This window comes from Labrus bergylta, chromosome 22, assembly GCF_963930695.1.
Source record: "Labrus bergylta chromosome 22, fLabBer1.1, whole genome shotgun sequence".
NCBI lineage: Eukaryota > Metazoa > Chordata > Actinopteri > Labriformes > Labridae > Labrus > Labrus bergylta.
Window position 1 is genome coordinate 15,372,662 of NC_089216.1, and position 13,235 is coordinate 15,385,896.

General features: G+C 43.9%; 1 protein-coding gene across 1 annotated transcript; it reads left to right on the forward strand.

The window, feature by feature from the left end:
* Window positions 1-230: 230 nt before the first annotated feature.
* On the forward strand, window positions 231-5,640 carry LOC110004166 (uncharacterized). The gene is made up of 9 exons (XM_065950984.1): window positions 231-249; window positions 409-554; window positions 715-935; window positions 1,116-1,312; window positions 1,573-1,597; window positions 1,932-2,087; window positions 3,070-3,641; window positions 4,043-4,131; window positions 4,417-5,640. The coding sequence occupies exons 1-9, from the start codon at window positions 231-233 to the stop codon at window positions 4,858-4,860; spliced, it is 1,869 nt and encodes a 622-aa protein (XP_065807056.1). The 3' UTR covers window positions 4,861-5,640.
* The last annotated feature ends 7,595 nt before the right edge of the window (window positions 5,641-13,235 follow it).

A 13,235-nucleotide genomic window follows, 5' to 3' on the forward strand; every position in this document is an offset into this window, starting at 1 on the left:
TTGAAAATGACTTCCTGTTTGTACCCTAACGTATACATGGCACGAAGCGTCTCAGCCGAGGTGTATTTCCCTCCTGACACGGTCTTTTAACTTGCACCCCCGTTAGCGCCCAGCAGGGGGGTATGTCTTAGACTGAGGTGTGTTCAGTGAGACAGGTCCTATCTTGAGGGCGCCTGGTCTAAAGTCAGTGGGGCAGTATGTTCCTGATATTTAGAAAAAGTCTTAGAAAGATGGTCAGACATCAGCGAGGTCAACACACTGAGCTTTTTGTTCCACACACACAGGATGTTCAGCAGCACACCTGCTCCACAGTCTGAAAATCTCTCTAAAAAATCTCTCTGAGTTTGAATCACCTGCCTGATTTTTTTTGTGTGAGATAAAAAATAACATTTCTGATCTATCTGACAGGATTCTACAGCGGCTCTTCTTCTCTGGACGTGTATGACAGTCGCTACCTGGCTCACAGTGAGACGGTCATCGTGGTCTCCATGAACTATCGGATCGGTGCGTTCGGCTTCCTCGCCCTGCACGGCTCCTCAGAGGCTACTGGAAACGTAGGTCTGCTTGACCAGAGGATGGCGCTGCAGTGGGTCCAAGACAACATCCACTTTTGGTTTCCTTTGGAGGAAACCCCAAACAGGTCCGTTTGTGACTGATCTAGTCCTTCTTTTATTTCTCAGATCATTTTAAACCTCTGTGTGTGATCTTTATCAGGTGACCATCTATGGAGAGAGCGCGGGTGGAGCTTCAGTCGGGTACCGACTCCTGTCTCCAGACAGCCGGCCCACCTTCACCCGGGCCATCCTTCAGAGCGGGGTCCCCAACCGCCCCTGGGCCTCGGTCAGCCCCGCAGAGGCCCGCAGACGAGCCACGCTGCTGGGCAAACTGGTCGGCTGTAACGGCGGCAACGACACAGAGCTGGTGGACTGTCTGAGGTGAAAAACCCCCCAGGAGCTCATCGACCAGGAGTGGCAGGTAACGCAGAGTAAAGACCCGATTGCACAGTACGCTGAGGATCCACTCGACTCACATGAAAAGGTCATTCTGGTTTTTAATCTCATTGATTCCCTGTCCTCCTTCTCTGATCAATTCCTGCCGTGGTCAGCCCTCTTCAGGTTCTCATTCGTCCCTATGGTCGATGGCGAGGTTCTCCCCGACACGCCAGAGGCCATGCTGAGCTCAGGAAACTTTAAAGACACTCAGGTGCTGCTTGGGGTCAACCAGGATGAGGGATCCTACTTCCTGTTGTATGGAGCGCCAGGCTTCAGCAAGGACAACGAGAGCCTCATCTCCAGAGAAGACTTCCTGGAAGGTGAAAGAGGATCAGAGAAAAGCCTGCTTGAGTCCAACAGAGTTACACAAAAGCTTGTTAAATAGAGACCAAAGATTGATTCTGCAGTCATAAAAACCAGAGTAAGATCTCTTTATTTAACCAGAAACAAACGTTACGTCGCCTCTTTTAAAGCCACCGGCCTCAAACCAGTAAACCAGTTCATAACTTAACAGAACATGGGAGCTTCTGCACTCCCTGATCTCTGGTTTGATTAGTTTTATTTATCTTTTTGTGTTCAGGTGCAGAGGATGATGATGTGTTCAGGTGCAGAGTATGATGATGTGTTCAGGTGCAGAGGATGATGATGTGTTCAGGTGCAGAGTATGATGATGTGTTCAGGTGCAGAGGATGATGATGTTTTCAAAACGAAGTAGCTTTTATTGTGAAGGCATTGCCCCAGAAGTAGTATAGTTGTTGATCCAGCGGTGGGTTGTGTTTTGGCAGTTTTGTCTCTGCTGTGAAATCTCAGGTTTTAAACCAAGTAAAACGTTAAATTAAAAATATTTAAAACGGAGAGAGTTACCGACTAACGTTACCGAAAGAGCGCGTGACATTAATCTCTTAGTCCGGTTCTTCCGGGTTGGTTTCGTCCGTTTAGTCCCAGAATGAAGCCCCCTCCTCGGAAATGCTCCAAACCGGAGCTGAGCACCCCCCCTGTGCCCGTGAAGTGGCAGAGACCGGAGCACATGAAGCTCCTGAGCGGGCTGAAGAGGCAGTCCAGAACCATCATGGGGGCCGGAGACCTGGACAGGAGGTACGTTTGTTGTCCTGTTTAATGTATTTAACTCAAGAAACAGTCACTTAATGAGCTCATGTTTTACTAAAGCGGAATTTAAACTTCAATATCGGTAAAAATGAAACTATCGACACCGGATGTTATCTGGTGACTTTCAGCTGAATGCTGTACATTACAACAGGTGTTGATGATGAAAAAACAAAACTTCTGATGTGTTATATCATTAGATATTAAGATCTTTGTGAGGGAGGCACAGAGGCATTGGTGATTAATCACGATAAATTATTGAAATTTCACGATTATATTTGTTTGACAGTCTTAAATTTTCTGACAATAACTGTCAATAGTAAACCTGTGTGTGCTTTATGATTCTTCCCTTCCAGTCTTTAGCACACACATCATTTACATGTCTGTTTTAATTCATTAACGTTTCCTGTTTCCTGTTTCATCTTACATCGACGTCATCGATTTGGTGAAGTACTAAAATGTTGTTGATGCCGGTTTTGATGTGGTTTGACATCCTTACTCCAGGTGTATCTGAGAAGAGGTATCAGGTGTGTGACCCTCTCTCTCTCTGTTTGTCAGATGTTGGTCGTCTCGTCCACTGAGCCGCTGACTCTAAGGAACTGTGACCCCCCTAACATACAGAGACAGACCTCCAATCAGAGCAGACCCGTGGGACGCACCGTTCCCCCCAGACTCATCTTCAGACCAACACCTTTAGCAGGTACGGAGCTCGCCATCCATCGAGGTGTGAAGAGTTCATGTTAGGAGACGCCTGGTCCACACTGACAGGGCAGCCAATCAGACCTGATGTTAATTATTGAGCTGCAAATCATGCAAAACATCTTGACTGGTTTAAACAAGTTTAATATTTACGTTTTCTCGTTGTCTACATTTTTGTCTCTTCTTTGTGGATGTTTAAACATTTTTATGTCTCGTTGTTTTTCGATTTCATCTGCTCTATGATAAAGTCATAACAGTGTAATATCCCCCCCAGGTGTGTGTCCCCCTGCCACAACCCCCCCCCCCCCCCCCCTCCTAGCCCCCCTCCTGGTCCTGAAGACCCCAGCCCCCACCATGGGCCCCGCAAGGAGACTCCCAGCTCCCTCAAAAGTGCTTCTAGTCCCTCTACTCCAGGGAGAGCCATCTACAAAAACTGGAGCCTCTGCTGCCCCCTCCTGTCAGACAGCCACTACTGCATCCCCCCAGCCTGCGACCCCCCCGTCACCCCGGTTACCCCGGTTACCGCACCTGTCACACCCAGTTCTGACTCTGCAGCAGGGGGAACGATTACTCAGAAACCCTCAGAGCAACAGATCTCCAGTCCTCCTCCTCCTGCTGCCTCACCCTCTATCAGCTCCCTCATTTCAGCACTGGCTACCAAGCCCACTCCCCCCCCTCCCTCAAGCCCAGCAGCTGCCCTCCCTGCCGGATTAGGTCGAAGCTGCATGTTGAAGGAGGACAGTCCCAGGATTATTGGAGTGAAATGTGTGGTGGACTTTGAGCAGATCTACAGATACCTGAGTGTGATCCTGAAGCCCGACAAGGAGTGTCACCTGACCCCCATGGGTGAGTCACAGACCCCACCCTTATTGTCCTTTAACATCTTTTATCCAGGGCCTGCTGCTGCTGCTGCTCTACCCTGATTAAAGGACGTTTGAGGACCTGAGTGTGCCCTAAGTCTCACCCCAGTCTCCCAGAATCCAACATTTTAATTCAAACTATAACTCAGCGGACTCTCGGGGAGGATCCAAAGGATGTCCTGGAGCACATGATTCACTTAAGGCAAATTTAATTGGTGCAAAGGACGACCGTTTGGACACACTGCGTCCTCCTCGGAGACAAACCCTGACCTGACTCTGAGGAAGACGCAATGTGTCCAGGAAGTGATCAGAGGCAGAACGTGTTTGTTTTAATTTTTTCATTCTCCTCTTTTAAATAATCACATGATATGTTTTTGTGTCCTCCAGAGGGCGCTATCATGCTGGATCTGCTGATGTCTCTGCCCGAGGAGCTTCCACAGCTTGACTGCAAAGAGCTGCAGAAACACCTGAAACAGGTAAATCTTAGAGACAGAGTTGTTAAAGCTGCTGACGTCTTTAGGAAACACAGAAGTTCTAAACGTGTTGACTCGACCTGATGAGTAATTATTTAAAAAAAAGACATGCTGAGTGAAAACATTTAGTCCAAACCAGACGAGTCTCCACAGATGTGCAGAATCTGAGCATCATGTTAATGGATCATGATGTAGACATACTGTCAAACATCACTTCCTGCTTGCCAGCATATCACTTCAGGTGAAAACGAGGTAGTAACTCGCTGCTCTTCTTCTTGGTGTCTGCAGGTGTATCAGAGCCTCTCCTCCTCCGCTGACTCCATGACGGCAGGAGACGTGCTCAAAGACCTGCAGGGCCAACTCAGTACTCCGACCGAGTCTCCTGCTGCTCCAGAGAGGGACGAATCCGACGCTCAGCAGAACCTCACTGATGCACACAGCGATGGGGTCGCACCGCAGCCACATGACGCTGAGAGCCAATCATCTGAGATCAGCAATACCACATCACAGCAGGACGCGGACATTACCGGGGTCTGCCCCCCTCTCAACCCTTTCATGGTGCCTGTGAAACTTAAAGTGCAGAAAAGTTCCACTTCAAACTGCGTCAGCGTGAAAGATTCTTTATTTAAAAAAAAATTCTTTATCATTTCAGACCAGAACAAAAGAACCAAACATTGGTCAGATTCATCCTGGTCTTCTTTACTGATTTTACTACCTCTTCAGTGTAAATAAGTCTCGGAGCTCCTCAAAACATGTGTGTGAAGTTTCTTGTTATTAATCCACTCTGATCCTGTATTTGATCATGTTTATAAACCCCTCTATTTCAGCCCTGCTCAGAACAGGCTGTTTCTGTGTCTGTACCTTTAAATATGTAAATGAGCTGTGTCTGACCACGCCCCCTCTCTAGAAGGACTCGGGTGCCTCTGGCTTTCTAGCTCTATGTCTTCAGAGGGCAGAACAAACACCTAGCTGTGGGAGTGTCACCCACCTGGGGGAGGGGTTACTTCATGTCATGAAGGGAAAATCTCCAAACGGCCTGTTTGAGCACACATTTTCTGAAAAGTGGAGCAGGCAAAAGACGGAGAGGATGGACTTTTCTCATTGGGGGGTTTGTAGACAGACCAGAGACACATTAGAGTTAGAGAAACATGGAGAAGAGGATGTTATAACATGTGACTTTTAAAACTGAAACACTGAAGCTGCTGAGTAATCAGGATGTGTAAAAACGTTTCTGCAGGTTTATTGAAGTTTCTACAAATTAATTGATTTCTGTTCCACGTCTGTGAAGTTGAACCCCAGATCACTCTGATGTTGTGTTGTTTTTGGAGGTTGCTGGACGGCTCAAACCGGAGGATTAAAAGTTTGGTCGGATTGGTCGTCTCATTTACTGAATGTGTTCATCAGAGAATTCCTCGTTTCTGTCAGGTTGATTTTCTGTCACTTTCAGTCGGCTCATTCTTTCAGATGAAACTGAACTGAGAAGGTCTTCATTAAAGAAAATGTAAAAAACGACGCCTTGTTTTCATTATTGATGAATCTGCAGATTGTTTCTTGATCGAGTTTTGGATCAGAGGTTCTAGATTACATCCGTGTTCAGTAGAGCTGTGCGGTTTGTGTCCAGAGAGTCTCAGATGATCCAGACGAGGTTTTCACACATCGTGCAGAGTTCAGCAGCAGCTCATGGTGAGTGAATGTGTTCGTAACAATCACTATAAAGAACCAGAGAAGTGAAATGACACATTACAGGTGTGTGTGTTTAAATGGCATCATAAAAGAACTTTAAGGCAGATCAGGAACAATTCACAGTAGCAACAAACTGATCTACAGGGCCAGTGACGTTTGGGTGGAGCCGGACTCTGGTGGGTCAGAGAGGAGAATATCCCCCACCCACCCATTACACAGTATGCAGGTCAGACAGGAACACATTCAGTGAAAGACTCATCCTCCCATGATGCACCACAGAACGCCACAGGAGGTCATCAAACTCTATAACTCCTCCCATTGAGAGTAGAACACTTACAGCTGCTTTCACACCTTGAGAAAACTCCTGAAGTATTCGTCATCTAGTTGATCAACTGAGGAAAATTTTAAAAGTGATTATATTAAAAAAATTCCTGAAAACCTCCTGAAGTGTTGGTGGTGAGCGTCACGTGTGAACACAAACAGCTGAATGTTTCTCTCTTCACCTGGAGTTTCTCCTCCAGCCTCCTTGTATTTATTCTGCAGAAAGTCAGAGTGAGCTGATGTGAGAACGCAGCAGGATATAATCAGGAGAATTCACCTGGAGCGAGTGGGAGGGGGTGGTGACGTTTATTCCCTGTGATCGCTGCATGACCATAGACTGTCTGCACGCCACCTCTACCATCTCCGTGCTCTAATGAACCTGCTGCATTATGTTTCCTGTTTTCCAGTATGTTCTTCTCCACTCTTTAGTTCAGAGTGTGATTCTGTTCAACTACATGTAGCATTGATAGTGTGGAGGCCATTTTAATCATGATAACTTTAGTTTCAGAAGTATGGTTTAAGTTTGTGTTAATAGAGTATATTTTTTGTGTTGTAAGAAATAAGTATTAATTTATGAGAAGTACTTGATTTGACATGGAAACTTTTATGGTGAATAATGGATTTATTTGGGCATATTTTGGCAGGTATTTTGTGTTATGGGTGGAGCCGAGTTAAGGTGGAGCCGAGTTAATTAATTTGGCTGCGATGCACAGGTGGAGAGAAAAAAGGTAGATCGTTTTGTTTGTGGACTGTGGTGGAGGTTTATGAGCCAAGCAGCAAATGTTTTTTGATCGTGACCTTTTGTTTTGAGTTTTGATATATTCATTTTGGATCTGTTCTGGATACAAGTGGAATTACGAATAAAATAAGAAATCAAGTGAAACAACGGATCTGTGAGTATATTAAAGTGGACACGCATCAGGAACGAACAGGTTGGCTCCTATGACACAAGTGACAATTTTTATATGACACACAAGAAGAAATTGCCACTACATAAAATCAAAAAACAGCGTGAGCAGTTCAGCTGTTTGTCCTGGAATCTTGCCACATGAATGACAGCCTGTGATTGCGGCTTCCGCAACAGCTGATTATATTACAATGAATGAATAAATGACTCGGGTACGATTTACAAAGTTGAAAAAGGAACAAGGAGAGCAGCCTTGGAAGCAAAAGCAGCTGCCTTGAAACAAAAACAGGCTTTGGCATTAAAGGAGGCACATCTCGTGGCTGAGAAGGAGGAGCTAGAAATTCAAACAGCATTAGCAGTGTCAAATGCAAAAATTAAAGTATATGAAGGACATGACATTCCTGAAATTGGTGATGGAATGAATGAATATTATGCTGTAGAAGCCATGACACACAATCAAAGGGGTGCTAATGAGCAGAAAATGTCAATTCCTGTTAATATGGACCACAGTCAGCGTTCAGTCCCATCATTAGGAGCGAGACAAAAGTCACAAAGGCTACATGAGTCCATCACAACGCATAATACTGTTCCCAAACAACCTACAGATCATAATTATGAACTCTATGATGTCATGAAACGACAAACAGACATCACAGAAACGCTTGTCAATCATCAACGATCAGCTCGCTTGCCACAACGTGATATTCCTGTGTTTTGTTGTGACTCACTTGATTTTAGATCCTTTATGAAGGCCTTTGAACATGTTGTGGACTCGAAAACTGACAACAATGTAGACAAACTGTTCTTTTTGGAGCAATTCACAAGAGGTGAGCCTCATGATGTGGTAAAAGGTTGCCAACATATGCCTGCTGGCCGTAGCTGTAAAGAAGCAGTGCGCCTGCTGGAAGACCACGATGGAAACCCTCTTAAAATTGCGACAGCTTTAATGGATAAGCTATTTAGATGGCCACAAATAAAATCAGAGGATGCTAAAACCCTTCATGGGTTTTCACTTTTTCTTTTAAACTGTCGCAATGCTTTGGAGGATGTGGATTATATGGATGAGTTGGACAATCCAGCCAACATGAGGGTTGTGATCTCAAAACTGCCATATAAAATGAGAGAAAAATGGCGAGCTTTGGCTTTTGACATCAAAGAAAGAAAACAAACTCGAATAAGATTTGTGGATCTTGTAAACTTTGTGGACAAAGAGGCAAAAATGGTGAATGACCCCCTCTTTGGAGACCTGCAGGGAGTTGCAGGTGAATGGAAAGACAGAAAAATGCCTGTTACGGTAAAAATTACAAAGAAAGATAAACCAAGAGGAAGTAGCTTTGCTACTAATGTATCTTTAAGTGAAGAAATTGAAAATGTTAAAGGTAAAGCCCCCAACTTGTGTAGCAACAGTGCCCTCACCAGGCCATGTCTGTTTTGCAGAAAGAACCACACTATGGCCGAGTGTTACCAAATCACAGAGAGACCACACAAAGAAAAATTGGACATTTTGCGGAAGAACGGCATATGTTTTGCTTGTTTATTAAAAGGACACCTCAGCAAAGACTGTAAAAAGAGATTAACATGTCAAGTGTGCTCGCTGAAACACCCAAGCTTGTTGCACATTTATAAAAATGAAAATGTTTCAAAGCAAACAAACACAAGTTGTCAAACAGAAAACACTGGATGTGACTGGATTTCAAGTGCACTTGTGAGTCTAAATCATGTAGCAACTCCGTCTACTGGGGCCGGAGACAGCTGCATTCTGTCTATTCTGCTGGTGTATGTCAAGTCAAAAGAAGGGACAAAAATTGTGAAAACGTATGCGTTTATGGATCCTGGGAGCTCAGGACATTTTGTACTAATGCATTGGCAAAGCAACTTAACCTAAATGGTAAAGGAACACAGATTGTCTTAAGCACTATGAACTCAACCAAACAAGTAAAGGGCCGTCTTGTAAGAAACTTGGAAATCAGTGGAATCATTGAGAATAAATTTGTCACCATTTCAAAGGTTTTTACTCAAAACAACATTCCAGTTGGAAAGAAAAATATCCCCCTCCAGAAGGATATTGATAAATGGACATATCTTAAAGAAGTGAAGCTGCCACACATTGATGCTGATGTTGGGCTGCTAATTGGTAATGATGTTCCTGAAGTTTTTGAGCCATGGAGAGTGATTAACAGTAAAAACAATGGCCCATATGCTGTCAAAACAATTCTTGGATGGACTGTCAATGGACCAATCAGAGGACAAGAGGATGGAGAGCATCAAGCTATTAGTGTGAATCGGATATCAGTCGATACTATAGAAAGGATGCTCATGCAGCAATACAATGTGGATTTTCCAGAACGTGCCTTTGATGAAAAAGTGGAAATGTCAATTGAGGACAAAAGGTTCACGTATGCTGTGTCAAATTCTGTGGAACATAAGGAAGGACACTACTATATTAAGTTGCCAACAAAGGAGTCGGAGATCAGGATGCCAAACAATCAAATTGCAGCAGTGCAGCGTGCACTCACACTGAAGAAAAGACTCAACAGGAATCCTGATTTTCATAAGGAGTATTCTGACTGTATCACAGACATGTTAAAAAATGGATATGCTGTCAAAGTTCCAGAAACACAACTGAGTCGGCAGGATGGCAAAGTGTGGTATAGTCCACATCATGGAGTTTACCATCCGCAAAAGAAAAAACTGCGGGTGGTATTTGACTGTGCCGCCAGTTATCAGGGAGTGTCTCTCAACCAAAAGCTGCTTCAGGGCCCAGATCTAACTAACACACTTATAGGAGTGCTGACTCGCTTCAGGCAGGAAAAAATAGCAATGATGGCTGACATTGAAGCCATGTACCATCAAGTGAGAGTTCCAGAAGAGGACACAGACCTTCTACGTTTTCTTTGGTGGCCAGAAGGGGATCTCACTCAAGAAATGGCTGAATATAAAATGGTTGTCCATCTGTTTGGGGCAACCTCATCCGCCAGCTGTGCAAATTATGCTTTGCGCAAAACCGCAGAAGATAATAAAGCTAAGGCATTGCCTGATGTTTTTGAAACAGTGTTGAAAAACTTTTATGTGGATGATTGCTTAAAGGCGGTCAGCAATGAGGAGGACGCTATAGCTCTAAGGAAAAACCTCACAACTTTGTGTGCTGCAGGCGGTTTCAAACTCTCAAAGTGGACTAGCAACAGCCGCACACTCTTGCAGTCGGTGCCTGAGAATGAAAGGGCTAAAGAAGTGAAAGGTCTGGATCTTTCAAAAGATGCTCTTCCTATAGAAAGAGCACTAGGTGTGCTGTGGTGTGAAAACTCTGACTCATTCAAGTTCAAAGTTGCCATGAAGGAAAAACCAATGACAAGAAGAGGAGTTCTTTCTATTGTGAGTTCAATATATGACCCGCTTGGTTTTATTGCTCCAGTTGTACTCCCTGCAAAAATGATCCTCCAAAGACTGTGCAAGGAAAAGATTTCCTGGGATGAGGAAATTCCTCAACATCTTTTGCATGAATGGTCGGTCTGGGTGACCCAACTGCCTCAAGTAGCCAGCTTCCAGATAACTAGGTGCATCAAACCAAATGAGTTTGGTCCGATTGTTGCAGCCCAGCTCAATCACTTCTCAGATGCCAGCGAAACCGGTTATGGAACAGTATCATATCTTAAGTTGACAAATGATAAAGGTCATGTTCCCCGGGCCTTTATGATGGGAAAAGCAAGAGTAGCCCCACTGAAACAAACAACCATTCCTCGAATGGAGCTTACTGCAGCAGTAATGGCTGTAAACATTGACAAGGTGATAAAAAGAGAGCTACAGATTGATCTTCAGGCCTCAGCTTTTTGGACGGATAGCACAGCTGTGCTAAAATACATTGCAAATGAAGCACTGCGGTTGAAGACTTTTGTTGCTAACAGAATTACAGTGATCAAGGAGGCTACAAGTGTGGAACAGTGGAGTCACGTGGAAACTTCTAAAAATCCAGCGGATCATGCCTCACGTGGACTGACAGTGGAACAGTTTTTGACCAATCAGATCTGGACAAAGGGGCCATCCTTCTTAAAGGATGCAAGCAAAACGGAAACTGACAAACATGAAAGCCTGAGGCTCTCTAAAGATGACGAAGAGGTGAGAAAAGCAATAGTGGTGCTTTCAACAATCACAGAGAGCTTGTGTGCAGTTGGAAAATTAATAAATCACTATTCAAGCTGGTGGCGTCTAAAACGAGCCATAGCCTGGATACTCAGAGCGAAAGACCATTTGATTTCGAAAAACAAGAAAATAAGAGAAACAGCTGTTGGCGCTAAAGCTTCACCAAACCAAGGGCATCTTACTGTGGAAGAGTTGAACAGAGCAGAAATGCAGATTGTTAAGTATTGTCAGCGTTGCAGCTTCCAAGAAGAGATTTCAGCTTTGGAAAGAGGAAAACAGGTGCTGAAAAAAAAGGTCCTATCTACAGACTGGATCCACACCTTAAAGATGGCATGCTCAGAGTTAGAGGACGATTGAATAGATCTGCAATGCCAGAAAGTTCAAAACACCCTATAATAATGCCAAAGGATCTTCATGCCACAAACTTGTTGCTGCAGGACATACAAGAGAAAACTGGACACTCTGGCAGAAACTTCATGCTCTCTCGTCTGCGCCAACGGTATTGGATACCCTCAGCTAATGCTGCAGTGAAAAAGCTTTTGTTCCGTTGTGTCATTTGCAGAAAAAATAATGCTAAAGCTCAAGAACAGAAAATGGCAGACTTGCCAGTGGATCGGCTGCTACCTGACAAACCCCCTTTTACAAACGTAGGGATAGACTATTTTGGTCCCATAGAGGTCAAGAAAGGTCGCAGCATCATCAAAAGATATGGAGTGTTGTTTACATGCTTAACAACACGTGCTCTGCACATTGAAGTTTCCCACACGCTGGACACAGATTCATGCATAAATGCAATTCGACGCTTCATGTGTAGAAGAGGACAGGTAGCTCTCATCAGATCCGATAATGGTACCAACTTAGTAGGAGCTGATAGAGAGCTAAGAGCTTCTTTACAAGAAATGAATCAAACCAAGATACAAAATACTCTTACAGAGGGATACAATGGATTTTTAATCCACCCGCTGGCCCGCACTTTGGTGGTATATGGGAGAGACAAGTAAAGTTGGTGAAGAGGATCTTAAAGTCAGTGCTTCGTGAACAAACAATTGATGATGAGTGCCTACAAACTCTTCTCTGTGAAGTGGAAGCTATAATCAATGACCGACCAATAACTGCATCATCCGATGACCCAAACGACCTCGAAGCTCTAACGCCAAATCATTTATTGTCGCTCAAGAAGAAACCATTGCTGCCACCTGGTCTTTTCAGTAAGGATGATTGCTACTCACGTCGAAGGTGGAAGCAAACTCAATATCTGGCAGATTTATTTTGGAAAAGGTGGGTGAAGGAGTATCTACCAAACCTTCAGGAGTGCCAGAAGTGGAACAAAATTAAACAAAATCTTCAGCTAGGAGACATTGTCATGATCTTGGATGAAAATGCACCAAGAAATTCTTGGCTGCTCGGGAGAGTAGTGCAGACAAAAATGGATTCAAAAGGTCTTGTTTGGCGTGTGCTGGTCAAGACCAGATCAAGCACTTTGGAACGACCTGTTGCCAAACTTTGTCTCATCTGTGAGACTGATGACTAATGACATAACAACTAATGACTGACACTGACTAAGGGGTGTAGGTGGATCGCTGCCCCGCAAATGACTATCAGTAACTCTCTTTCCAGGAAGAATCGAAAAAAAAAAAAAAAAAAAAATCTGTTGTGTATGAAATGTAATGTGTATGAAATTGATTAAATAGTAGGATCGTTATAGTTTTGGAGAATTCCTTTGTTAATGTAAGCAGTGTGATATACACTATTGAAGAAAGGTAATTATAATTCCTCCTGCCTTATAATTAGGGGCCGGATTTGTGGAGGCCATTTTAATCATGATAACTTTAGTTTCAGAAGTATGGTTTAAGTTTGTGTTAATAGAGTATATTTTTTGTGTTGTAAGAAATAAGTATTAATTTATGAGAAGTACTTGATTTGACATGGAAACTTTTATGGTGAATAATGGATTTATTTGGGCATATTTTGGCAGGTATTTTGTGTTATGGGTGGAGCCGAGTTAAGGTGGAGCCGAGTTAATTAATTTGGCTGCGATGCACAGGTGGAGAGAAAAAAG

What these genes read in the sequence shown, in the direction of transcription:
- LOC110004166 (XM_065950984.1), top strand. An exon ending in CAGAGAAGACTTCCTGGAAG is followed by an intron (nt 1,313 to 1,572) that starts GTGAAAGAGGAT and finishes TTTTGTGTTCAG; the next exon opens with GTGCAGAGGATGATGATGTG. An exon ending in GAGGATGATGATGTGTTCAG is followed by an intron (nt 1,598 to 1,931) that starts GTGCAGAGTATG and finishes TCGTCCGTTTAG; the next exon opens with TCCCAGAATGAAGCCCCCTC.